The sequence below is a fragment of the Strix uralensis genome, chromosome 16 (assembly GCF_047716275.1).
Source record: "Strix uralensis isolate ZFMK-TIS-50842 chromosome 16, bStrUra1, whole genome shotgun sequence".
NCBI classification, from domain to species: domain Eukaryota; kingdom Metazoa; phylum Chordata; class Aves; order Strigiformes; family Strigidae; genus Strix; species Strix uralensis.
In genome coordinates this window covers 20,566,409-20,590,220 of record NC_133987.1, presented here as the reverse complement: position 1 = coordinate 20,590,220, position 23,812 = coordinate 20,566,409, and the positions used below count along the sequence as shown (strand labels likewise).

At 55.4% G+C, this 23,812-nt stretch overlaps 1 protein-coding gene across 3 annotated transcripts in view; it reads right to left on the bottom strand.

The window, feature by feature from the left end:
* Positions 1-5,432: 5,432 nt before the first annotated feature.
* USP31 (ubiquitin specific peptidase 31) overlaps positions 5,433-23,812 on the bottom strand; it is a 40,405-nt gene continuing 22,025 nt past the window's right edge. The window contains exons 12-18 of one of the 3 annotated variants that reach the window (XR_012631185.1): positions 22,751-22,870; positions 22,384-22,609; positions 21,508-21,666; positions 20,644-20,796; positions 18,055-19,610; positions 10,859-11,038; positions 5,433-6,329 (exon numbers count right to left, since the gene is read on the bottom strand). Coding sequence is in view for 2 of the 3 variants with exons in the window: in XM_074886238.1 (XP_074742339.1) it covers positions 18,070-19,610; positions 20,644-20,796; positions 21,508-21,666; positions 22,384-22,609; positions 22,751-22,870 (2,199 nt within the window). In the remaining variant the exon portion in view is untranslated. Of the gene's footprint in view, positions 6,330-9,651; positions 11,039-11,874; positions 19,611-20,643; positions 20,797-21,507; positions 21,667-22,383; positions 22,610-22,750; positions 22,871-23,812 lie in introns of those variants that run through there. The other 2 variants (XM_074886238.1, XM_074886237.1) reach the window with 2 other exon arrangements.

Below are 23,812 nucleotides of genomic sequence, written 5' to 3'. Positions count from 1 at the left end.
GGATGGAAGCCTGCAAGGCTGAGAGCCCTTCTCATCCTTCCCCCAACAGTCCTCGGGCTGTTCAGCTTTTTTTGCTGCAAATTAGGCCAGGAGCTTTTACCCTCAGCGCCTCAGACTCCCACCTGCAAACTTCTCCCTCTGCTCCAGTGGCCGAGCTGGTTGCCCTGGTTGCCACAGGGCCATCGCACCAGGACGCGATGGTGTTAGCCAGTGGCACAGCGGCCACCGCACCGATGCCATCGGGCTATTGCTGGTGCCCACCCTGCCCCCCCGGGCGAGGGCGTGAGGGCGAGGAGCCACATCAAGTCCCTGCTCTTTGCTGTTACCTTCCAAAGACACCGTGTTTATCTTGCAGTGGCTCAGTCTTGGGCAGAGTTGGGTGAAATGAATCAAAGCAACATAGAATGTTGCAAACCTCATGAAAAAATATTTGACAAATGGGATTTTCCTCAATTTCTGCAAAGTAGGCTCATTTGCTCTCGTTTCCTAAGTCAGCGAGCACAGAAACCGGTGTGGTGGGGACAGACGTTATTCTGGTGAGCAGCTCCCGCCTTCCCTCTTATCCCTGCGGCTCTGCAAATCCCTCTCAGCCCCCAGTCCCGATCCCGAGTGTCCAGGGAGCTGCCCTGGGGAGGCCACTGGGAGGAGGCTGCGGCCACGACGCCCCAGCCCCCGGGTGAGCTGCGCATCCCTGGGGGCTGCCCCAGGACTTGCGCGTCTCGGGGCGACTGCGGCCCTGCCAGCGCTGACGGGCGCAGCAGTGTCGGCGTGCAGGAGACCAGGGGTGCGCTTGGGAACGTGCCCCCCTCAGCCATGGTCCCAGACAGACACAGACACCCCGGCCACCCCCAGGCAGCCAGCAGATGGAGGACACGACCACCAGAGCCAGCCCCGCCGCTGCTGGCACGACCCGCAGCCAAACCCATGAGCAATGGCAGAAACAACCGGACTGTCACATCCGATGAGCTCCTCCGCTCCTCAGACTGACACCTGAGATTATAGTCTGTAATTAGGATTAAAAAATGAAGTAAAAGAAGAAATAGAATTGAAAATGGACTTTCAGTAATTAAGAGTGCTGCTTACGAGGGCTGGGGCTGGTGTTCCGGTGGTGCCCGTGCACGGCTCCGTTGGCGTAACGGGGGCTGGCAGGAGGAGGCCCCTCGTGACTGTGCCCAGAGCCTCCAGCGCTGGTGACAAGTATTTAAATATTTAACGATCCCTTAAAGCGAGTGAGAAGCTCGAAGCTGAATCATCACAGAGAGTCAGACACTGCAAAGGAGGGAACAAGAGGACAATCACGCGAGTGGCTCTTCACGGGAGACGCGTCTCGGAGCAGCCGGCGCGGAGACTCCCGCTCTCGAAAACGTACAAACCCACCGGGCTCTGCCAGCGTGTTTGCACAGCAGTAATTTAATAGAAACCAATCATGCAAAACAGACACAGTATGAGTTTGGGGATTCATTTCCATATATTACACTATTTATTGTATTCTCAGCCCCAGCCTGAATGTCAGCGGCAGCCGGAGAAAGCGCCAGGCTGGAGAAAGAGCCGGTGCCTGAGCCTGAGCGGTGAGATGTCCCTGCTCTCAGGCTCGGGGGGCTGCAAGTTCCCCAGAAAGTGTCATCACCCCGCTGCGGCCTCCCAGACTCACCATTCCCCCACACTGGCCAGACTGGGAGGGAGCGGTGCTGGTGGAAAGCGCCCGGCCCCTGGGGTCCCTGCCAGCATGAGCAGCAACACAGGAGTCGGCCTCGGAGAGGGACGGAGGTTTCAAGCTGCAGCTAATTGAAGGCTGAGAAACGCTCCTTGGGATTCACTGTTGGAAGAAACGACAGCCCTGTGTGCCGGGATGCCTTCCTGGGGTCCCACATCACACCGGGACTGTGACACACCCCACGCAGAGGGAAGCCTGTCCAGCAGGAAGGAAAATCCTGCGACCACCTCGCAGCCCCAGCCCGGCACCAGCTTCCCTGGGAGCGCTGTGCAACAGCTTCACACCCACCTCTTTTCATTTACTCCCCTTCGCTTTCTGCAGCCCACGGCCTCTCTTCCTGCAGCACCTTTTGGGCAACAGCCATTGCCCCCAGGGCCAGGAATTCTGGGTGAAGGCTACTGGAAAGGCTGGTTGGCCATCGCAGGCTAGAAGCCCTCGGGGCCGGGGAGGGCCGAGTCTCGCTCGTGCCCAGGTGCACGATGCTGCGCATCCCCTCGCCTTGCTCCGGGCACCCATCACCGTGGTGCCGGGCCTGGGCCAACCACCGCCCCGCCTGCAGCGCAGCAGGGCCCTGAGCCATGGGGCGTTGCGCACCCCGACAGCTCCTGGTGCTCAGAAAACGTCGCTGGCTGCCCTGCGCAGCAGCACCGGGAGGTTTCCTTGCCCATGGACAGCAGGCAGTACCCCACACCCCTCCTCCTCCTCGGGCACCCCCGCCCCGAGCAGCCCTTTGCCTCCCCAAGTAGCCCAAATAGCCCAAGGACTCAGCCAGAGGCGGCGGGTCCGACATTAAAAGCAACCTGGGGAGTTTGATGTCATATTTATCCAGCGCCTCATCTCGGCGTTCAATGTGGCAGTGCACTTCACGGGAAGAATTTCTAACAGGTTTAACATTTACCCAGTTTCATGTCTTCTTTAGCCCTTTTGGGAGAGCTTCATTTCCTGTGAAATTCAGGTTGCCAATGAGTTTGGCTGCTCTGCCAGCCAGGGAAGTGCCTCAAATAAGAGATCTCCCTCCAAGTGACCGAAAGCACCAGCCCACAGCAGCATCGCGCACCGGGACGTGAGCGCTGGACCCCTGGCAGCCTGATAAATTTCGATTATAATATTTAAAACATCCAGAGTACACGAGGCTCCATCCAACATCAGCACAGAAAGGAAAACATCTCCCTCGCCGCTCCGGACAGGACATCTTTGCTTTGCTGACAGTTCCCCTAATTTAATTATCCTTCCTTCAGCACCTTATCGCCCTTTCCCAGGAGGTAAGGTCCTCTGGAGGGTGGTTTCAGGAGCTGTCTTCAGCGGTTCGAATGTAATTGCAACTCGCTGCCATCCCAACACAGGACGGGGAGCTGCAGGGGCAGCCAGGACTGGGCTTTGCGTCTGCGACGTGGGAAAGGGAGCGCGATGTACGACATCAAAACCGAGCTGAGGGCAGCTGCTCCGGCATGGCCGGCGGTGGGGGCTGCCAGCCCAGCCAGGAGACCCCCAGCAGCACGGCGGCGGGACGCTGCGGGTGCAGCTGCACGGGGGGTGCCCCCGAAGCTCTGCGGTGACGCACCCCACGCCCCAACGCTGGGCGCGCAGGGACGGCGGCTCGGCCCCAACTCCCATCCTGGCACGTCAGCTGCGGTGAGGCTGCGGGGCCCGCGGCCTCCACGGGGAATTTCTAATGACGCTGCCAAGGGTAATTCACGGCCCCACAACAAACAGATGCAAAGACACGGGTGAGAAGTCCCTTGGATTTTTAAAACATTCAGTAACAGCAAGTGAGGGCGATACATTATTTAAAGGCTCTTCCACGGAAAGAAAATAATTTCAGCTTAGTTAGCTTTTTAGGACAGCCTAAGTAGAGAGCAGGGACAGCAGGGCTGCAGGCGGCAGGGCGGGCGGTGGAGCAGGACGATGGCAGAGCCTGCGGCCCCCGGGCACGCGGCACCGGGCTGCTCGGCCACGCCGGCACAAGCCCCCACGGGGCTGCCGGGCCCCGCAACCCCAAGATGGCTTCTCCTGAAGCCCCCCAAAGGCAGCGTGGGGCAGCTCCAGGCCCAGGAGCGCGCTGACGCGTGGTGCGAGAAACTGGTGGTGACAGAGGAGAGCCGGGCGGAACAGGCACTGCGGCGCCGGAGCGCGCTGATGGATTGGGTGTCACTGGGTTTAATCCAGAGTCGTTAGCCATGCTGAACACTCGCATCTCGTTTGTTAAACTAATGGATTGCTGGAGGTCATTCGGTAATAAGAAAGGGAGAGAAGGGTTATTAGTTTTTATCAGACATTAATTGGCCAAAATCGATTACTTATTTGGCATTTGCAGTGTATTAGGGGTGTTTCCCCCCTAGAAGTGCCCTGTCCAGCGGAGCAGAAGGCCAGCAGCGGTTCCACAGTGGCCACCACGGCATGGCCCGGGCATGGGCCCACAACGCCAGGCGCAGCACGGCTCCATCCTGGGTGGGCACTGGGGCAGATGCCACCACGGGCTGCTCCCGTCCACACGCTCCCCGTCAGCCTGTCCCGGGCTGTGGCACCGGGGAAGGACAAGGGCCACCCGGTGGGCGCCTGCGCAGGCACCCAGGGCCGGCCCCAGCCCAGGGCAGCGCCGCAGGCAGCGGCTCCCGCAGCTCCCCCGCAGCTGCCGGCACCGCTGGACGTGGCAGGGAGAGGCAGAAATGATCTGGGAACTGCTCAGGTGATACCACATTTATCTAACAAGCTTCCAAATGAAAACTAGCATTTGGACTTATTGCATTCTGGCTCAAAATTTGATTACATTTTTCTACAGCTGTAAATCTGCCTTCCTTTCTGCAACATTATTATTAAAGCCAGTATTGAATTGGTGGTGTGATACGTAAAATTTCAATCCTGGCTTTGACATTCCAGGAAGTTAAAAACCAATTACAGTGTGTGCTTTGCCTCGGGACAGAATGAATCATTGAACACAGCCACTTCACCAAGAGAAATTAAAGGCTGAAGCAGCAACATGGGGAAGGTATTAAGTTAAAAATCAAAGGTCAATTAAAGTAAAACTGAGTCTATTTTATTTTTAATATTTTGCTTACATTTTCATTCCTTTCTGATGAACGAGGAGGCAAAATAAACCTGCACTTTCATTTATTCACCAGGTAATAAATCTGGGCTGAAGTTGGTTTCAGGAGCTAAGAGGAAACAGTCAGGTGATAAAACTCCCAACCCGATAACCAGCATTAATCTCACCGTAACGAAGCCGGCATAGCAATGGGGCGGCCACGCGCCCTCCCCGCGCCGACGGCAGCTGCCATGGGGCAGCGAGGGTCCCGCCTGCGGCCACCGAGCCTCTGCGGCCACACTTGCCGCAGATGCCCCCGTCACTGTCACCCCGAGCCCAGGAGGCCCCACTCGGCCCCAGAGCTCAGCCGGGACGGGCAGCACCGACAGCAAAACACGTGTAAGAGGGTCGAAGTCGGCACTGAGGGGTGTGAAGAGCTACGAGTCCCGCAGTCGGCACCCCCCGGGGCGTGCGGGGAGGGCGGCAGCTGGTCTTGGCAAAACCAGGCGGGACGGCCCCTTCTGGTGCATTGGGTTTGGGGGGGCAGGGGGGACGCCCCATGCACCCATGGGGGACGCCCCATGCTGTGGGTCCTCTGCAGAGGGAGCAGCCAGGGCGCGGGGCCAGGCGCAGTGTCACAGCTCTGTCACACCATGACAGTGTCACACACAACAGCGTCACACCTCGCACTCGCAGATCCACGCTCGGCTCCAAGGGACACCCAGGGTGGGCTTTAAGCCTCAAAGCCCCAGCCTGCTCTCTTCCCAACGGGGAGGTGGCAACTCTCCATCCCACACATCTCACAGCAGCGAGACTCCCAGGCCCCCCAGGCCAGCGCTCAGCAAGGCCTCTTCCAGCAACTGATCCACCGGTCCTGGGGCATCCCCAGGCTGCCACCAGCGTGTCCCCAGGCTACCACCAGCCCCCGCTGTGGCTCTGCCAGCCCCGGGCAGACCTGCTGCAGGTAGCCAGGTCCAGGTGCGCTGCTCAGCCCTGCTGCACCTCCCCGAGCGATGGAGCCAGCACCACTGGGGACTGGAGCTGCAGACAGCGTGGGCAGTGCGGGCAGCCCAGAGTCACGGACACCTCCCCGCGGCAACGAGACACCCCTACACACACAATCCCCCCAGCATGGCGTGCAGAGAACGTGAGGGGGGCAGCCCCTCTGCAGCCCCAGGCAGGGATGGAGCACCTCAGCCCCCCCGGAGCTGCCCCCCACCCACCGGGCAGCACCCCCGGGCCCAGCCCCGCTGCAGCAGCGCTCGGTGTGACCAGCCCCACCCTACAAAGTGCTTCATAAATAAATCAAGCTGCCGCCTCCCGCGCTCCTCAGAGCAGAGGGAGCCCCGGGAGATGAGATCACAGCCCATAAACTCATCCAGCGCGGGAGTGAATCAGCACCACCCCCCGCTCTTAACCAGGCACGAAACAAGCTGCGGTTCGCTGGGCCGAGGCCTCCCAAGGCCGCGCAGGGGCAGGATGGGTGCTGGCACAGCACAGGACCCCACCACGGCAGATATTTACCGACGTCATAGAGCAGTGAGTGGGGACGCCCGTTCTCTCCTGAGCTGTGGCAGAAGCTGTTGACCCCTCCTGTAAAACAAAAGATAAGTTGTACTTTCCGTTTTCTGCAGCAGTACGTCATCTGCAGATGCCTTTTACACATGGACTTTAATAGGTAATCCATACCCTTGAAGTGGAGTATATCATCTGCTCGTTACCAATGATAAATCATTTGCAAAACATTAAAATGCTTAAAGACTGTCATATGGGCTTCACGAATTGCTTTGCAACACACACACTTCTGCCTATTAAAGGAGAAAATGTATTCATCGCGGACCCAGGCAGAGCTATCAAACTCTGCTTTATTTACAGGCTGGAGTACAAAGCTATCGGAGAGGCGCAGCGGTGGAGGGAGAACCACCTCCCGGGCCTGCCATTACCGCCTTTCTAGATAATCTGACCCCGGCTATGGAAACTCATTAAGGTCGTTAGGAAACGCGCCAGTTCTCCAGGGAGCCGGCTGCTTCTAGATTAAAAAAGGGAGCAAGAGCGCGTGCGAGCGCTGCTACCCGTGCGGTTTATTCACATCTATACAAGTGTGCTAACCGCAGGGAAAGAGTAATCTAATATATTCTCAGACAATTTAAACTCATTTCAATAAAAAAAGAATTAGATGGAAGCAAATGGCAGGGAGAGCAGATGTTCCAGCGCTGGTGACACCCAGAAGAACAAGCTGATAGCGCTGCGTTACAGCTTCCAGCCCCAGCCGCGGGCTGGGAGGGAGGGCACGGGCGGGCTGGGGTACCGGGGTGCCCCAAGGCAGCAGCTGGGCTGCCAGTGCCGAGTGCCACTGTGCCATCTGCCCCAGAGACCCGCAGGGACACACCAGTGGGACGAGGAGCCACAGGGATCCACAACCAGCTGCGACCTGCACAGCCACCAGCGCTCGTGGACGGAGGAGAGCGGTGAAGGAGCCGGGGGGGCTGGAGCATGAGGGAAGGGGCTCAGAGGCTTCCCAGCATCAAAGCCCCCGCCCACAGCAGCACCCCAGTCCCGGCCCCGACCCCGGCCCCGGCCCTGGCCTGCCTGCTGGCCACCAGCTCCTTGTCATCCCCAGCAACGAGCCCAAGCTCCAGGCAGGGGCACGCAGCCAGAGGCGTGTCAGGGATCCAGGTCCTGTGGCATCTGGGGCCGGGACACCCCGGGCGGACCCTCAGCCACCAAGGCAAGGGCCACGGGAGGTGCCCGGGTTATCCCCCACCAGGGGCTCTGCGAATGCTCTGCTTGTTTGGTAAATAACGACTTTGTTATAAATATTCCATAAGCCCAGGAACTGCAGTGCATTAAAAAATGATAAGGTCCCTGCTTCCCAAGCAGCCACTCCTCTGCACCGGGCCTGGAAGAAGTGTTTAAAATCAGATGTCAGCTAGGGCTGACAGAGGAATTTGTTGTGGGGCTGATGAATAGTTTGAGAAATATTCAATACCTTCAGGAAGGATCAATTTATCACAGTTTGGCTCAGACCAAGGGGAAACATACAGCCATCCACACTGCATTCATGTATTCAGAAATTCAGGTCATTATGTTAGACATGCAGTTTCTTATTATTTTTTCACCGGATGAAACTAATGTGGAAAAAGGGCCATGCGGTGCCTTGATAAATTGCTCTAGCAGCCAACACTGCGCTTGTTTCCCAGTTTAAACGTCTCCAGAAAAGAGGCAGCAGGACCAGCACCAACACAGCGAGCGCTCCCGGCCAGGCAGGCGCCTCGGAAGGGGCCTCACCCCGCCAGCAAACCCCGGTACCCGCAAAACCATCTGCTCCGGGGCAGCGGCCGCTCTCTGCTCCCCAAGTTCACACCACAGGGCAGACCCCGGGGTGCTGCTCAGCCCCCCGCAGCAGCTCTCGGATCTCGCCAGGCTCTTCTCTCCGTACGACAAAAGCCTGCGCCCAAGTGTCCCCCAGCAGACGGAAAGAGCGATTTCATCAGCGACCCAGCCCCAAGGCCCGCGGCTGCCCCAGCGAACCCGCGAATAAAAGCTGCGAGAGCGTCCACCAGCCAGGCGAGGTTTCAGGAGCGCTCTCAGGACTTCCTCCTGGCCTCAAAGCTTTCAATTAGGTACATATGTATTTATGAAATATTATGACAATTGAAAGCCCGTTAAGTGTTACAGTAAAAATCCCTACGTGCAAAATGACCGGGGCATCAGCACGGCCTTAACTGCTAAATCCATTTGGTAATCAGGTTAGGCTGCCAGGGAGAGGCTGGTGTCAGCGTTTTTATTAAAAGCTGGGTCTTTGCTATAAGAGGTACTAGTTTTATGTTTCCATAAATTGTCAACAGTTGGTCAGATCCCCACAGAAAAAGGATCAATACCCAGCAGAGGGGAAAAAGTGCTGAGAAAGGAAAAGCGATACTCTAATTAGAACAAAATTTAAGAGTCCAGGGGTACGGATGACAGTGCCTAATATGTTATAATTTATTGACAGCCTCCAAAGATTGGGTTTTGTTCTGGCTCTCAGAGGCAGGCAGGTGTTCATAAATATCCCAACAGACAGCAGCTGCCTGCTGGCAGGGAGCGGGCAGCTCCTCGCACATCCATCCCCCGCGCCCTCGGCCCGTCCTCACGCGGTGCAGCCACCGCGGGTGGGGGTCTCCAGCCCAACACGGGGCTTTCTCGGCTCCGCCAGTTTGCAGATAGGCCGCGGGGGCTGCTGGTGCCCCCCAGGCTGGTGGCCAGCGAGCTGCAGCCCCACGGGACAGGCACTTGCCAGCCCCAGGACCAGGCTCCCGGGGCACGGGGACAAGGTGGAAAGGCCAGGCCCCCCTGGCCCGCGCTCCCCGGGGTGTCAGAAGGCAGCAGTGACCTAATCCCGGTTTAGCACAGCGGTAATCTGGGCCGAGGACCTCAACATCTGCGGGCTCCAGCTCTGTGCCCAGACCCAGCCTCCCCTGCTGACCCAGATTTAATAACCACTCGAGACCGAACCTGCCCTCGCTTAATTTCCCAGCACACAAAGCACCTGCCCTCAGACCCTCGTAAACAAGGAGGCAATAAAATTTAATCACTCGAAGATCAAAGTTCTCAAGTGTTTTCCAATCGTCCTCTCGCCACCCTCCCAGCTAGGCTCAGGGAACTGCAGCAGGCTCTCTATTTAATAAGTGGCCATAAAAACCCGACTGGATTGGAGAAATATTGGCAAATATAATAAACAAAAATATATTAACTCTAATTCTGCGAAGCCTTTGGCTATATTAATATCTCTTTAATGTAATCACCTATAAATAAGTGATGACCCTATGATTTAATATGACATCTGTCATACCCATTTCCATACAAGACACAAAGCAATTACTCTCTCCGGTGTGCAACAAAAGGATGGGAATCCTACGTGTGACTGCCCCGTGCAGCCACCAGCTCCTACAGGGGGGCTGAGCTCCGGGGGGCCGTTCCCAGCAGGATGGACACAAACGGGGACCAAGGCTGGGCTGGCGGAGCCCGCACACCCCCTCAGGTCCCAGGGCCACGCTGGGGCCGGGGCAGCACAGCCCGGCTTCTGGTAAACCAGCCAACTTCAGTATTTCTGTAACTGCAGCTGGAGATCAGAACAGCCGGTGACACGGCTGTGATGTGGGGACCAAGGGGGTTCATGGAGCCACCATGCTCTGCTGGGACACCAGGCTTGGGCAGCTCTGGGGCAAAGCTGCCCTTTCCCATTCTTTTCCAGAGAGCTGGAGATCACCAACACACCCTGCGGTGTGGTGCAGCTTCTGATGTCCCCAGGGCTGGAGAGGTGACGATATTCTACAGCCCTGAGACAGGACGGCAAGAAAAAGCAGCTATTGCAGGCACCGAGGCTGGGCTGAGGCTCCTCTCCACACCACGAGGACATTGCAGAGCTGCCTCACCCCAGAACTGGCCAGAATGAAGCAGAATAGACTCTCCACCTTCTCCCCACTCGCCCCTGCTGACTCCTGGAGATCAGCCCCAGGAGCAGCAGCCAAGAACCCCAGGGAAGGGGCAATGCCTGGCCCTCGCGCCCCAGGCCCTGCAGAGCTGACCACGAGCAGTACCAACAGAGCAGAGGCACAACTGAAGAGCAGGAGCCAGCCCCGGCTCCGCAATGAGTCAGCTGGCCACAGCCCCCCGCGAGAGCCCCGCAGGCAGGGACGGGAGCCCCGCAGGCAGGGACGGGAGCCCGGGCAGCGCAGCGTGCGCCAGGCTGCCTCGCCTTGGCTGTGCTTGGGCACATATGCGACGCTGCATCTCAGAGTGGGAAGATAAAAATACACACACAGGAGGGAGGAGAGAGGGAAAAAAAAAACCCCTTAAGAATCAAAATTGCATTGAAAGGCAAGTTTGTGAAGCACGAGCACCAGCCCCTACCACGCTGATCTGACGGCTCACTCAAGCAGGAGGATCAGAGGCCCCAGTGGAAACGCCCCCGGGCAGCTCCAACCACGTCATCTTCCATTTTTCCCTCCTGTTCCTCAGCCGAGGTGACGTGCTGCATTGCTAAAGCGTTTCGCAGCCCCTTCCCCCTCCAGAGCGGGGCCCGGGCAGCCCAGCAGCCACAGGGTTGGTTGCCCAGCCGTGCCCGCAGCGGGGCAGCTCACCCAGCCCACGGGGTCACCTGCAGACGACGCAGCCACGGAGAGATCCTCCCTTCAGCCCATCTTCCTCCCACCTCACTCCATCCTCCTCATCCTCCTCGCTGGGCCGAGGCGAGGCGGCGGCAGGAGCAGCCTCCTCGCTCCACGCTCCCCTCCACGGCCGCAGAGCCACTGCTGCACACCCTGCCAAACGAAAAGCAGTGTTTAATTAGGACAGAGCTAGAGGAGCACACAATTAAACACTCTGTTACTCGTGCACAGTCTAAGCCTCAGTTCAGCAAAGAACCATTAAAAAAAGGCCAAATAAACCAAACCTCAAGCAGCGCAGCTGCACGGCCGGGGCCAAGGAGCAGGCTGGAGCAGGGCCAGCACTGCCACCGCACGAGAGGGGACACGGGGATGCTGCCACCAGAGCCTTGTACCCGCCACAGCAAGGGGGCCACGGGGCCAGCACGGATGGGGAGCCCTGATCAGAGACCACGGGCAGAAAGGAGCCGGGGCAGGTGCAGCCTTCGAGCGGAGGCCTGAGCTTTCGCAGGGCTTCAGGGGCAGGAACGGGGCGGCTGAGCCCAGACACGAGGCACGGCGGGGTGGGAGGGGGACACGTAGAGCCCCCGAGCCCCGACGAGGAGCCGGCTCGCATCCCCCTGCCCATGGGGCTCAGGGGCCCGACTCAGGGGCCCGACTGCTCAGGGTGCAGAGGGAAGTCACTAAGCACTTGACCCCCCCACACCTGCGTGGGGAGGGGGCAGAGCAGCCCCGCTGAGGTTAGAGCCCCCCGTGACTCCCTGCGGGCACACAGCACCCGCAGCCCAGCGGCTTCGAGACAAACCCAAGACAAGAGAAAGGGGGTCCCCGCGCAGGCCCCCCCAGGGCACCCAGCAGCAGGAGAGCAGGCAGGGCGGGGGGGTGGCCGCATGCCCCGCGAGTGAGAGCGGGGAACACGGCGAGGCTGGAGCAGCCACTGCCACCTCGTCAGGCGATGACACGGGCCTGGAAAAATGCTCAGTCAGGCAGGATGCCTAGTAATAAATTTATTGTATTTTATTACATATTCCCCTTTTTGCACTTAATTCCAATTCCTCATATTCAAACTCTTCTTTCTGAAAGAAAATGATTTTTAACATAAAAATATAAATTCTGCATATTAAAAGTGCATACACCTTGAATAATAAAACATACAAATAAATAATAAAAGGCATTGACACAGTCTCATGCACTTGTCCTCAAATAATTTAAAATTTATGGTACAATGTTCAATCCCAAGTAAAGACAGCCTGCTTTCCAGATTACTGTACAGTTCAAAAACATTAAAATACAGAAGAGAATATCAAAGGTGTGGGCAAGCCCCACGTCCCAGTATCAGTGTACAGTGATGTGACATGCAGTTTTTAGAACTGTAGATATTCCAGTGTAAAATCTGACATTGTGTCCAGAAGAGAAACTGCACTTGCAACAGGACTTAAAATTCAATTTTAACCAATGGTGAGGCACAGTTGGTGAGCAAATCTGTACAAATTAATACTTGGAAGGCCACAAGAAAATAATCTAGCCACTTGTAGCCTGTATTCCCTTGTGTCACCCTACCCAAGGCAATGTAGCACCTAAAAATGGTTTCTTATTGCACTGCACAAATGCCACCCAAACCCAACGCTGACCTTCTTGCCACGCGTTTGTGCTGCAGGGCCTAGAGTGAGACGGAATTTGTGTTTACACTTAGTTTTAATCTGTGTCTTTTAAAAAACACTATTTGCAGATAAATTGAGTGCTATCGCCTTTAAAAAAATAGAAGACTCCCTAAACCTTTAGACCTAATATAGATATTGTACAAGTCTTCAGGTACTTTTAGTTTACAAAATAAAGCTCCTAATAGGAAATGCTTTACGGTGCTTTTATTAAGAAAACCATGTAGGACTTTCATCTCACCACAGATTAAAACTAAATTTCAGTTCCCTCCACAGATAACATCAGATACCGCCAAATTATTTTGGATTAGTAGGCAAATGACAAAAGATACAAGAAAAAAAAAGGTAACAGTAAAATCATTTGGAACATCATTCCCAAACCGCTCCGTGCCGGCTGACCAAGGCAGACGGGCACAGCACCCGCCCGACTCCCGGCCACTAACCGCTGCTGGGGGGCACAGCCCGGCAGGACCCCCGGGACCCCCACTTCTTGCCAAGCGAACCCACGGCTCGTCAGCCCTCAGCAACCCGCCCGCCCTGCCCGCTGCGCCCCAGGGCTGCCACCCCCGCAGGACGGGCCCCCGAACGGGAGCTCCGGAGCGCCCAGGGGAAGCACAGGCACCCCCGCGGGCACCGGGGCCCAGCACAGCTCCTCCCGGGAAGGCACCAGTACGGGCAGCACACCGACCACTGGGAGCTGCTCCCCTACCACGAAAACTCAACAAAACCTCTTTTTTTTGAGTGCTCGTACGGCTACAGCGACTGCCTCTCCTCGCAGCGTCGAACATGTCATTAAAGTTACATGGAAAATGGCAGGCTACACCAGAACACTGATCAGGTTTTCCCTGTTAAAAAAAGAAAAAAACAATACAATACAGAAAACCAGTTCTCATTTCTACAGTTCAGATCCCTTTGACGTTGTGCTACACTCCAGCCTTGTCAGTAATGCAGAATTCTGCAAAGGAAAGAATCAAAGATGTGCAAACAAAGCAGGAACCCAGGGACATGCTCCTACGTGCTGACACGCAGCTGCACCGAGAAACAGCAGCACGGCCTCGACGCAGCGCTCCGGAGCCTCCCCGGCAGCTCCCGAGGCTGGAAGCCCGGCCCGCGGCGGGGGTTAGTGCTTGCATAGTTAGGAGGGGCATGCATTTGGGGAGCGCGAGAGAACGCCATGCAGAACTGCCTTTAGTGCGCAGAAAAAATGGTTGAGCATGCTCAAGTTTCAGCTTTGGAAAGCAAACAACCCTGCGGCTAAGACGGATGAGGGCACTTACAGTGGAATAAGTGTACTGTGATTAAGCTGCTAATTTTCTATCCTAAGCATATTTTCTTTTTTATGTAGCCATATTTGATAAGTTTGAAAGGGTTAACGATTTATACACCCAAAGTGAGACACTTACAAGTTACAGAGAACTGCAGGCACCAAATTGTCTATCAAATGTGATTAATACAAATAAAAGGTGCCTCTTTAATACACGTCATTGAAAATGTGCTTATAATTTGTATACTACTAAACACTATCCAAAAGACGCAGCCCAAAAAGGGTAAAAATAATTTCTTTAGGTGACTCCAGCAGGAATCTAGCACTGGAATGAAGGCGCTGCTTTCCTGCGCCCAGCGGGCTGATTCCAGGAACAGGAGCGAGGGTCCGACTGGGATGTGGTGTGAAATACCAGCGACACGGGGCCCACGCAGGGGAGTTCAACCCCAAGCAGACTGAAAACACATCGTAAAACCCCCCAGAGGAGGCGAAGCCCTCGGAGCTCGCGCGGCTGATTGAGAGCAGGGACAGTGCTGGACCTTCCCCCTTCCAAGGCACTTCTCACCAGCGAGGCTGCCTGGCAAACCTCTGCCTCCCAGCCAGCAGCACCGGGGTCCCGCACCCCACCATCCCGAGCCGGGACAGCCCACCCTGCCCGCAGCCACCCCGCACACCGGCAAAGCAGCCACAGCCACGGCCACGAGACCTCCAGGCCCCACATGCCACCACCCAGGGGCAGGTGGCCATCGCTGGCCAGCGGTGACCTTCAGAAGATGGCAGAACCCGCCTCCTCCACAGGCATGAGTGCTTCTGAAGCCAAAGGTGAATTTTAAGAGGTGACCACGTACAGGTGGCTGCTTCAGAACAGCCTGAAGCTGTCACTGCTCTCAGGATAGACACACGAAGCCCAGGTGGGACCTGAAGACCCCTCTCTGGAGTGTTCCCTAGTACCATGCCACATCCTCACATCTGGACAACGTGATACACATGGGCAGGAATTCCTATGGTGAAAGGGCTAAGAAATAAGTCTGCTTTAAAGCCAGGAGAGAAGAGTGATGTTGCTTTTCCCCCAATCACTTTAAGTAGGGCCTTTAACAGCAGCGAGGCTTGGTTCTACACTCACAATGAACGTGTCGTTTCTGGGATCCGCACCCTTCTCCTGGGCAAGGAAGCTCCTGCCCTACTGGGAATGCGATACCAAAGAGCAGCGGTGCAGAGCAGCAGCAAACGGCCACTTTCCAAACCGCTCTGTCACAGAATCGACACCGCCACGGGACAGGGACGTGCTCAGGCTTCGCGCGTTCTGCCCTGCGCGCCGCCTATTCAACACGAACCGCAGTGCGCCCCTGGAAGTCAAAACATTTTGCCTGAAGTCAAGCCAGAAAACACGGCGCAGGCCGTCGGCACACCCCAGAGGAGCAGCATCTCGGCTGCTCTGAGGCGAGGGCACTGCCAGCGCGGCCTCTCCCACCCGCTCCGTGCTCGCGAGGAGCCCGCGCCCCAGAGCTGCTGCTCCCAGAGGGACAGGCAGGAAATCCAGCCTGGCAGCGTGCGCTGAGCAGATCCTGCTGGAGCTGGCAGCAATTTCCATCAGGAATTATGGGGAACACACAGAAAAAGAGCAAGACTGCACATCAGGGGACTGCAGAGGTTCGACTGCTTTTAGCATCAGCTACTGGAACACCAGGAGCTCCCATTCCCATTTTGCCCAAAAAATGGGAGCTCTAATGACCGTTCTCATGCCCCAAATACAAACACATTGAGCTGGCGCTCAGCTAAAACACCAGTTTGGACATGGCTTCAAATTCCCTTCAGTCCAGGCATGCAATACAGCAGCAAAACCACCTCAAAAACCGTACACCAGCTTCCAGTTTAAACTCCTTCAGTGAACGATGGCATGAAAAGAAAATGTCATTTGATAAAAATAACCTTTCACGAACGCCCCATGGTAAAATGCACAGAAAACTAGGTTCTGTCTATTAAAAGATACCAAACCAAGTTAGCACTAGCTACCAGAATTACATTCTTGCTAGAAGAGTTGTTGTTACAAGAGAAGAGCCAACACAGTGCAAGACCTTAATACAGATAAAACCTTAAACAAATATTTCAACATCAACATTTCAGGGAGTAATTTAAGTACTACAGTGTGAAGCAAGTCTTATCTGCTCTGCTGGATATAACAAAAATAATCCAAGTCATACATTTAAGAAGCAAGTAATGCAATCTTTGCTTCTTGTTGCTGCAATAAATGAGACTGAAACAATACCTGGGAGAAGAAATGCATCAAGAAGATGGTCATGTTCAGGTTTAAAAACAGTCCAGGGCGCAGAGTCCAGCACATTGTAAAAACATGCAGGCCACTGGCATCGCTTCTGGGGCGCAGGGGGCGTGTGCTGCGGAGGCCACGGGGCAGAGCAGGGCTCCCACCGTCGCAGGCTCACCGCCATGCACTGCCCCCCGCCCAGCCCCACACACACGCTACCTATTCTCCAGGGCGCCAGCCACCCCCAAAACGCTTCTCTGCGAAGCCTGCTGCAGCTGTGGGGCGAGCCGAGTACAAACCCTGATCACGGAGCAGGAGGTGCCCGGCAGACCTGGGACAAGGCTTCTTGCAGGGTCACCAGCACATCAGCTCAAGGGAGGAGGTGGGACAGACCAGCTCAGTCCCTGCTTGGCGAGGGCTGTTGGATGCGCTGACAGAGGAGGTGTACAGAGGCCTGTCCACAAGCTAAGCCTGGAGAAGCTCTGCCACGCAAGACTACGAGAGGCCAAGACCGCACTCAGAAGACAAGCGTGCCCAGCACACTGCCCAGCTGCTGCCGCGTGACCCACACGACAGACTGCTGCTGTACGCAGAGGATATGCAGCACATTAATAAAAACTCATGAAATTAAGAACAAAAGACTACACCACATGTATATAAAAGGACTTGAGGAATCCACCTTTTAAGGGGAATCTTAAAGAGCTTGAGGAACCTCCCCTGTAAGAAGGGCATGTAAACAAAGACGTGACTAGATGTAGTGTTTTAACCCTGATAGAGCCGGTCACCCAAGCAAGAACGGGGATCATGTGGCTGAGGGACGTGTGGCAGCGGACACGCGGGGAGGGGGATGAGCACACTGCAGGGAGGAAGGCAGCAGCGCTCGGGAGGACGTGAGAAGTGCTCCGGGGTGTTCTGGTACAGCCCCTCCAACCCGCAGGAAGAGGCTTGTTCAAAGCATGCTCAGAGAAGGGAGAGAAGACAAGACGACACTTGGCTTATCTAAACGTTACTCCTATAAATAACGGATGCTATATTCACACCACTACGACTAAGCATCTGAGCACATTAGGAAACGCTTCTTCTCAGGAGTCTGAACAGGGGTCCCACCAGCACCGCTGCCACCCGGCTGCACGAAGACATCTCTGCCACGGCACCGCGCCCGCCTCGCACCCACAGGTACGAGCTGGCAACCAGCTGCTGCTTAGTGATTTCTTCTAGTGCTTAGTGTAGTGTTTCAGAAGAGAGAACGTAATTAAAGAGGATAGGGTAGAGGTCGCCTTAGGTATGGACAGAGCAAAATTCTTCAGAGACATAGCAACAAAAAAATGCAGGTTACGTTTCACAGAAATAAACTTTCTGGCGTTGGAATGCAAAAATGAAATCTATTACACAGACACATGTACGCACAGACACACAGGTACCTTTCTGTCCATCCACTAATGCTAGTCCCTCCTATACTGGCTGAGTATATACCTGAGAAACAACATTAGTGTTGAAATATTGCCCTTTAGAAAGCTTGAAAAATGGAGGGGAGCAGGGAGAGAGGGCTGAGAGAGAGCATAAAGAAGCGGCAGTCTCTCCAGTTTCCTTCGCATCCTCCACAGCTCAGAACAAGGCCATACGCCAGCGCGGACACAGCCTGCTCAGAACAAGACCAAAGGAATATCAGTTCACAGCTCTACAAAGCACACTAATGTCAGTACAACTGGGTTTCAGATTTCAGACACTGAATCTGAAGAAAGTTGTTGCATTTTCTGTAAAGAGACTCCTGTACAAGTGCTATGGGACAGCTGCATTCATGTTCAATGACGACTCCAGCTAGACTACTTGCATCAGTGCTGGCTGCCTGTGGCTATTTGGTTTGATGGCAGAATCAAAAGGCGCTTTAACAACTTGCAGTTAACTTCTCCTCAAAACATACATTAGGCACATGAACAAAAAAACAAGAGCTCAGAATAAATCAGCTTCTCAGCAGAAGAAAAGACACCTGGATTGCAGCATTTCACTGAGGTTCCAGAGAAGGCCGTACAGACACCTGCATGCTGGAAGGTAATTTTTTCAGCGGCTTGTCAGCAGCCTGCTTGCCACTGGAAAGAGGAAACTGGACTCCGGGATCTAGCTGGGAAGACTTGGACTTGCGACTGGATAGCAGAGAATGTTTGTTGGGTGTGGCATCTTTAGGGACCAGTTTTTCTTTTGCAGTAACGTTGGCGTTGGTTTGAGAGGCTGGTGGGACAACACCTTTCTCCGATTTGTCTTCCAGCATGGCTTTACTGCCTGACTTGGAACAGCCACTCCCCGTCTTTTTCGAGAGCATCGTTGTCTTCCCCAGGTCTGCCGACCTCCGGGTCTCCTTCTGCCTTAAGGCCGATTTAAAGAAAGACAATCCCTTCTCTTCTGACTTGCTGTCCCTCTTCAGACCAGAACGCAACCCAACGTTTGGAGACCGCAGGTTGGCCATGGAGGAACTCCGCACGTGCTTGCTGTCCACCGCCCTGCTGTCACTCCGGGAGTGGCTTATCCGCGGGGAGCTCGTTCTCGAACTGCTGGTAACGCTCGTTTTATCCGACCCCAGACTTATCTTAGAGCCCTCCCTGCTGAGGCTCCGGTCTGAAGCCCGGCTCTTCCCAGCAGAAGACCCCTTAGTCAATGAGCCCGAGGGGGTTTTCTTGGCAGCTGTGGAGGATGGAGAAGAACCTGGCTTTTGCTTCTGTTGGGCCGACGGGACGGCCGCCTCAAGGGGCTTCGTGCTGTGGTCCTTCCTAGCCTGGGTGGGAGCAGGAGACCCGTGTCGCCCACTGGCCCTAGAGGAGTCCGTCCTACTTCTAGATCGGGAAACTTTCTGGGAACTCTTTAGTGGAGGAGGAGAAGAGTGAGAGACTTTGGTCTCTTGGGTAGATAAGACTGTCCTTCCCTTCCTCAAGCTTTTGTCTGGCTCAGAAACGCCCTTGGAGCTGTGAACCTTCTTAGGGGTGCCATCCGCCTTCTCTGCAGCCAGCCCTGTCCCAGGGGCTTTCACCTCCTTGACCGGAGAGCTATCCACAGAATCACTCTGATCCACAAAGGCGATCTGATTGTTGTTATCAAAAGGGTCCAAAGCAGGGCGATTCCTGTCCGGCTGCACAGAGCTCTTCCCATACCCATCTGAAAGATCTGAGCTAGATGTCCTTACAACAGACTCTTCCCTGAATGCCCCTTCCATGACGGCCAAAGGAGCTCTGCGAGCCGTCCTGTGCTCACGCCGACTGCCGTCACAGGGCTCCAAGTAGCTGCTAGAGAGATTCCTCAGGCTGCCGAAGCAAGAGGTGGAGACTTTATCATCAGCAGCCTCCCCGATCTTCTCCAGGGTGGAGGCAGAGGTATGTACAGGGGAATCTCCGGAGAAGCGTGATGGAGAGTTGGAGCGCAACTGCAGTTTTGCGGAGAGGGACCACGAGGGCCTGACACCATTTTCACTCACTGCCAGCGGGCTGGTGACAGAAGATCTAGATGACAAGCTCTGACGCTGGACACTTCTGACAAATGGCCGAGTTGAAAACCCCCCTGCAGAGAAAGAGAGAAACACCCTCAGTGTGAAAGCCGAGCCTGCGGTGGTTTATCCACCATCTACAGGCACCGTTTCTCTACGGGAGTCCGACAGCCCCCGCTGCCTCGGGCCTGCTGCCAGCACGGCTTCTTGCACGGAATCTGGATAAAGGATTCAACAACTGTTACTTGCCAGTGGTCACCCAGAAGTAGCTCTCTGAAGCCTATAACTGAAAATCCAGATCTCCCTCTCATCCCTGAACAGCGGGAGGTCAAACACAGGCTTTGCACCTTGGAAGTCCTTGAAACTAGCAGTGAGTTCACCAACTACGATCATGCTTCCAGAGACACATTTTTCTGTATTAAAAAATATTTCCCACATCATCCTGCAAAAGGCAAAGTAGGATTCCTACCTCTTTAGATAAAGCAATGTATCTGTATTTGCAAACACAAAGGTCAACAATAAGCATTTTAGAAATAAGACTGCCACGGCTAGACCTGGCAGTTATCACCACGCTGCTGCAGGGACATCTCTACAGCCGCTTCAGAAGGCTCAGACTGACCCGTGAAGCTCCACATTTCCAGCAGTTACAAGGCACTACGTGGAGGAGCCAGGCAAAGCCAGGAACTGAGCAGTTACTCGCACGCACAAGTGAATTTGCGTATCTTCTCACCTCCCTGGGAGCCGTCTACAGCACGGCAGCAGACAATTAGTACCTACGCTAAGCTGTAGCAATACGGCAGCCTCCTGCAAAGGTGCTGCAGGGAAAGCCAGAAAAAAACCACAAGCCCAAGTTCTTGATTGAGGGTATTTCCTCTCTTTGAAAGGCTCATTAAGGTTCCTGCCCTGCTCTTCTCCACCCTTCAATACCAGAGAACAGCTCACCTGTGCCAGAACCCTTCTGCTGCTACCAGCACAGTGCCCACCTCCCCCAGCTGCCAGACCAACCGTCCCTGCTAACCACGTATTTTGCAGCAATTTTAGTAGGGATCTTGTAACAGAAAGCCTAGTGGGCCAGTGTCCCCCCCACACTGCAGTGCTGGTACACACCATCATCTTCACTCCTTTCCCCAGTCAGCTCCACCGATTCCGAGAGCGAAGCCAGAGACGTGCGCCGGGACGAGGCTGCCGAAGCGATGCTGGGCTGCTTGCTGCCGGGAAGGCGGCTGACCCAGTGCTCGCAGAGCGAGGAGCTTGTGGAGCCTGCAAGGAATCAGGCACAGAGGTCAGGCAGCGGCACGCAGCCACAGCACATGTGGAACCTTGGAAGGCCGCTGAGAGCCAGGTCCGTGCTGCACTGCTCAGGCCCCAACGGACACCCAGAGCCTGGAGCCGGCCCACGCAGCCACAGCACCTGGGTATGCCGAGAGCAAGTCTTGACTCTTACGAAGAGTTCTGGTCACAGCGAGAGACAGAACTGTGCTATGACTGCAGGGAATCCCTGCAACAGCAGGCAGGCAGAGGGCAGCCCTCGAGCTGCCACGGGAACACAGCGCAAATCCTTTCCTTCCCAAAGGCAGGTCACCAAGCCTGCCCCTGCCCCCAGCTCAGCCCGGACCCCACTGACACCCTCAGCCGCCGCCTGCCCACCCGAGACAACGGCACTGCCAGAGGGAACCGGTTCGTCACGTTCTTACATCCCAGCTCTGACAAGGGCAGCTCTGAGCAGAGTTACCCGGGGGGCACAGGGGGTGCCCCCATCTCCAGGGCCTCTTTGCCACAACCAGCCTCCCCAGCTGAGGGGGGAGTTTCCCAGGGCCTCTGATGCACAGCAGCAGGCTCAGACAGGCCTTGCTGAGCTCGGGGACAGGGAGCAGGAGCTTAAGCAGGGCTGGGCAGAAAACTCTGCAGAAGGACAAACTATCCGTGAAGGACAAACGACAACCACTCCTTGACAATGCCAGCGGGGCTTACCTGCCACAGAGCTGTTAGCAGACCATGACGGGATTGCTGTGCGTCTCTGGTAGAAAAGAATATAAGCGGTCTGCTTGCAGACTTCGTTTTCAGAAAGTTGCTGAACATCACTGTCATCAAAGCAGTACCACTGGCCATCAACCGAGTTTTTGCAATATGCTGAGAGAAAATACATTACTATTAGACCTTCCTCACTCCTGCTACTCTTTCCGAAACAGCTCACGTTTCAGGATTTTCTTTGTGCAGCATTACTCCTCAGAACATAACACCATCCGGGTGGCTCCATTCCCGTCATGTTCTGTCACTTGTGGCAGTCTGCCTCCACCAGTGACCTCCTCCTGACCGAGCCCACCCAGGACGACACAGCCCAGACACATACGTCAGAGGGCAAAACCGGACACACACATTTGCTGGGCTGCTGCATGAAGTCATACAGATCCCAGGAACCATCAAGCAACTCTGTCTATCTCTGGCTGCTCTGAGAGCTGCCGGAACAAGCAGGGAGGAGTTCATAAACTGGCTGTGCACATAGGCAATGTGCAAATGCTTCCCATGTGGAACCACCTCATGCAACTACAGAAGCTCTGAGCTGAGTGGGCAGGAGCATTTTTGAGACATGAAAGGCCAGTTACATTACTGTGAAGGAAAAAAAAGAATAGCACAGAAAAACATACAGCAAGACATTTGGGGTCAACAGCCATTGTTCCATTCCTTAAAGTCATAAGAGTTACGCCCCTGTATCACAAAGCCAGCCCCTGTCAGCTGGGTTAGGTCCTCATGTCAGGAAAGATGAAGAAGTTAAGGACACTCAATAGAAAAACAGAACTGCTTTCTTTCTGAAAGGATCCAACATACAGAACATCACAGGCTACTTGCCTGTGTAGTGTCCCCCTTGCATGGTGCCATGATGATTGCAGACAGCATACAGGTCATAGATATAGTCCTCAGGATCCCTCCCCAGACCGTACGGTCTCCTCCAGGGTGACCAGTGCGACGGCAGACTCCAGCTGCTCTGGCTGCGTTTGACAACGTGAGGAGTCATGTCCAAGCCACTCAGGGGGAATTTAACCATGTTCTGAAGTTTCATCCTTCGGTCTCCTTCCTGTGAGAGCAGAGAACAGCATGAGCTGCAGCGGCAGCAAGGCCACCGGGCCTGGGGACAACAAAACCCCAGGAGAGGAACGCACAGGGCAGGAGAGCTGCCTCTGCAGAGCAGCAGTCCGCATCGCCGCAGACGCCTCACCTGCCTAAACCTTTTGAGATGTATGATGAGAACATCAGGCAAGGTCCAGAGGCTCAGGGTGATGCTACCCTGCTGCAGCTGCTTGCAGTGTGGGCACCGCCACGCGTCATCGGGGGCAAGCTGCAAGGAAGAGGCGTGAGTGGGTTTTAGTTCTCAAATTCCACAGCAGCTTTCACTGCGCCGCTGTCCCTCTGCTGCCCCGGCGCAGCGCAGACACCTGCCTCCGGCGTGGTGGAAATGCAGCGTTCCCAGGGAGGCTTTTCAAACTAGCGACAAGCAGAGACACGTGCGCCTCGCACAGGAGGCACTGCCCACTGCAAGACGGAATCCAGCCAGTGCTGCCGGGCAGAGAAGCTATTTCCACCTTACAAACACCAATCCCTCTGATGTGGGGGGAAGAAAAAACAAAGGCAAAAAGCAGGCAGGCTTGGCAGCCTGAGTAAAAGTATTCTCACAAGAAAACCGTCAGCAAAGAAAATCAGAACAGAAAGACGACAGGAGTATTTCAAATTTCACCTCTGACACCTCGCTGCCCTCTGGAAACCCTCTTCCTCCCTACGTCCCAGTGGCACAGTCTTACAGCTGCAGAGATTTTCACTGTCCACCAAGGAGAACGTGTCTTCTCAAAGTGCTTCCCTCCACAGCCCAGCGCTCAGAAAACTCAGAAACCAGAGAGCTTTAAGCTGCCAAACAACTTTTCCCTCACCTCTGAAAGAAGCGACAAGAGAGGCTCCAAAATTATTAAAGCTCAATCACGGGTCCGCAGTCCACTTCCAGGACCATCCCTTTTTACAGCAGATTAGAGACCTCTGGCAGAGAAACGCGGAGTGCTTACGTGTTGCAGGCGAGGGCCAGCACAGCCCCAGCTGCCTGCCCTGCCCACACCATCGCTCCTGCCACTGCAGCCTCCCCACACACGAGCAGGGCTGGAGAACGGCCACGCTCCTGCAGAGCTGAGCTCCATGCTCACTGCGCTGCCCTTCGGGGCCCCCCTCAGTGGGGGCTGCCCTGAGCCCACCCCAGCCCTGCTCAGCCTCGCAAACACACAACTGCTCCAAGACA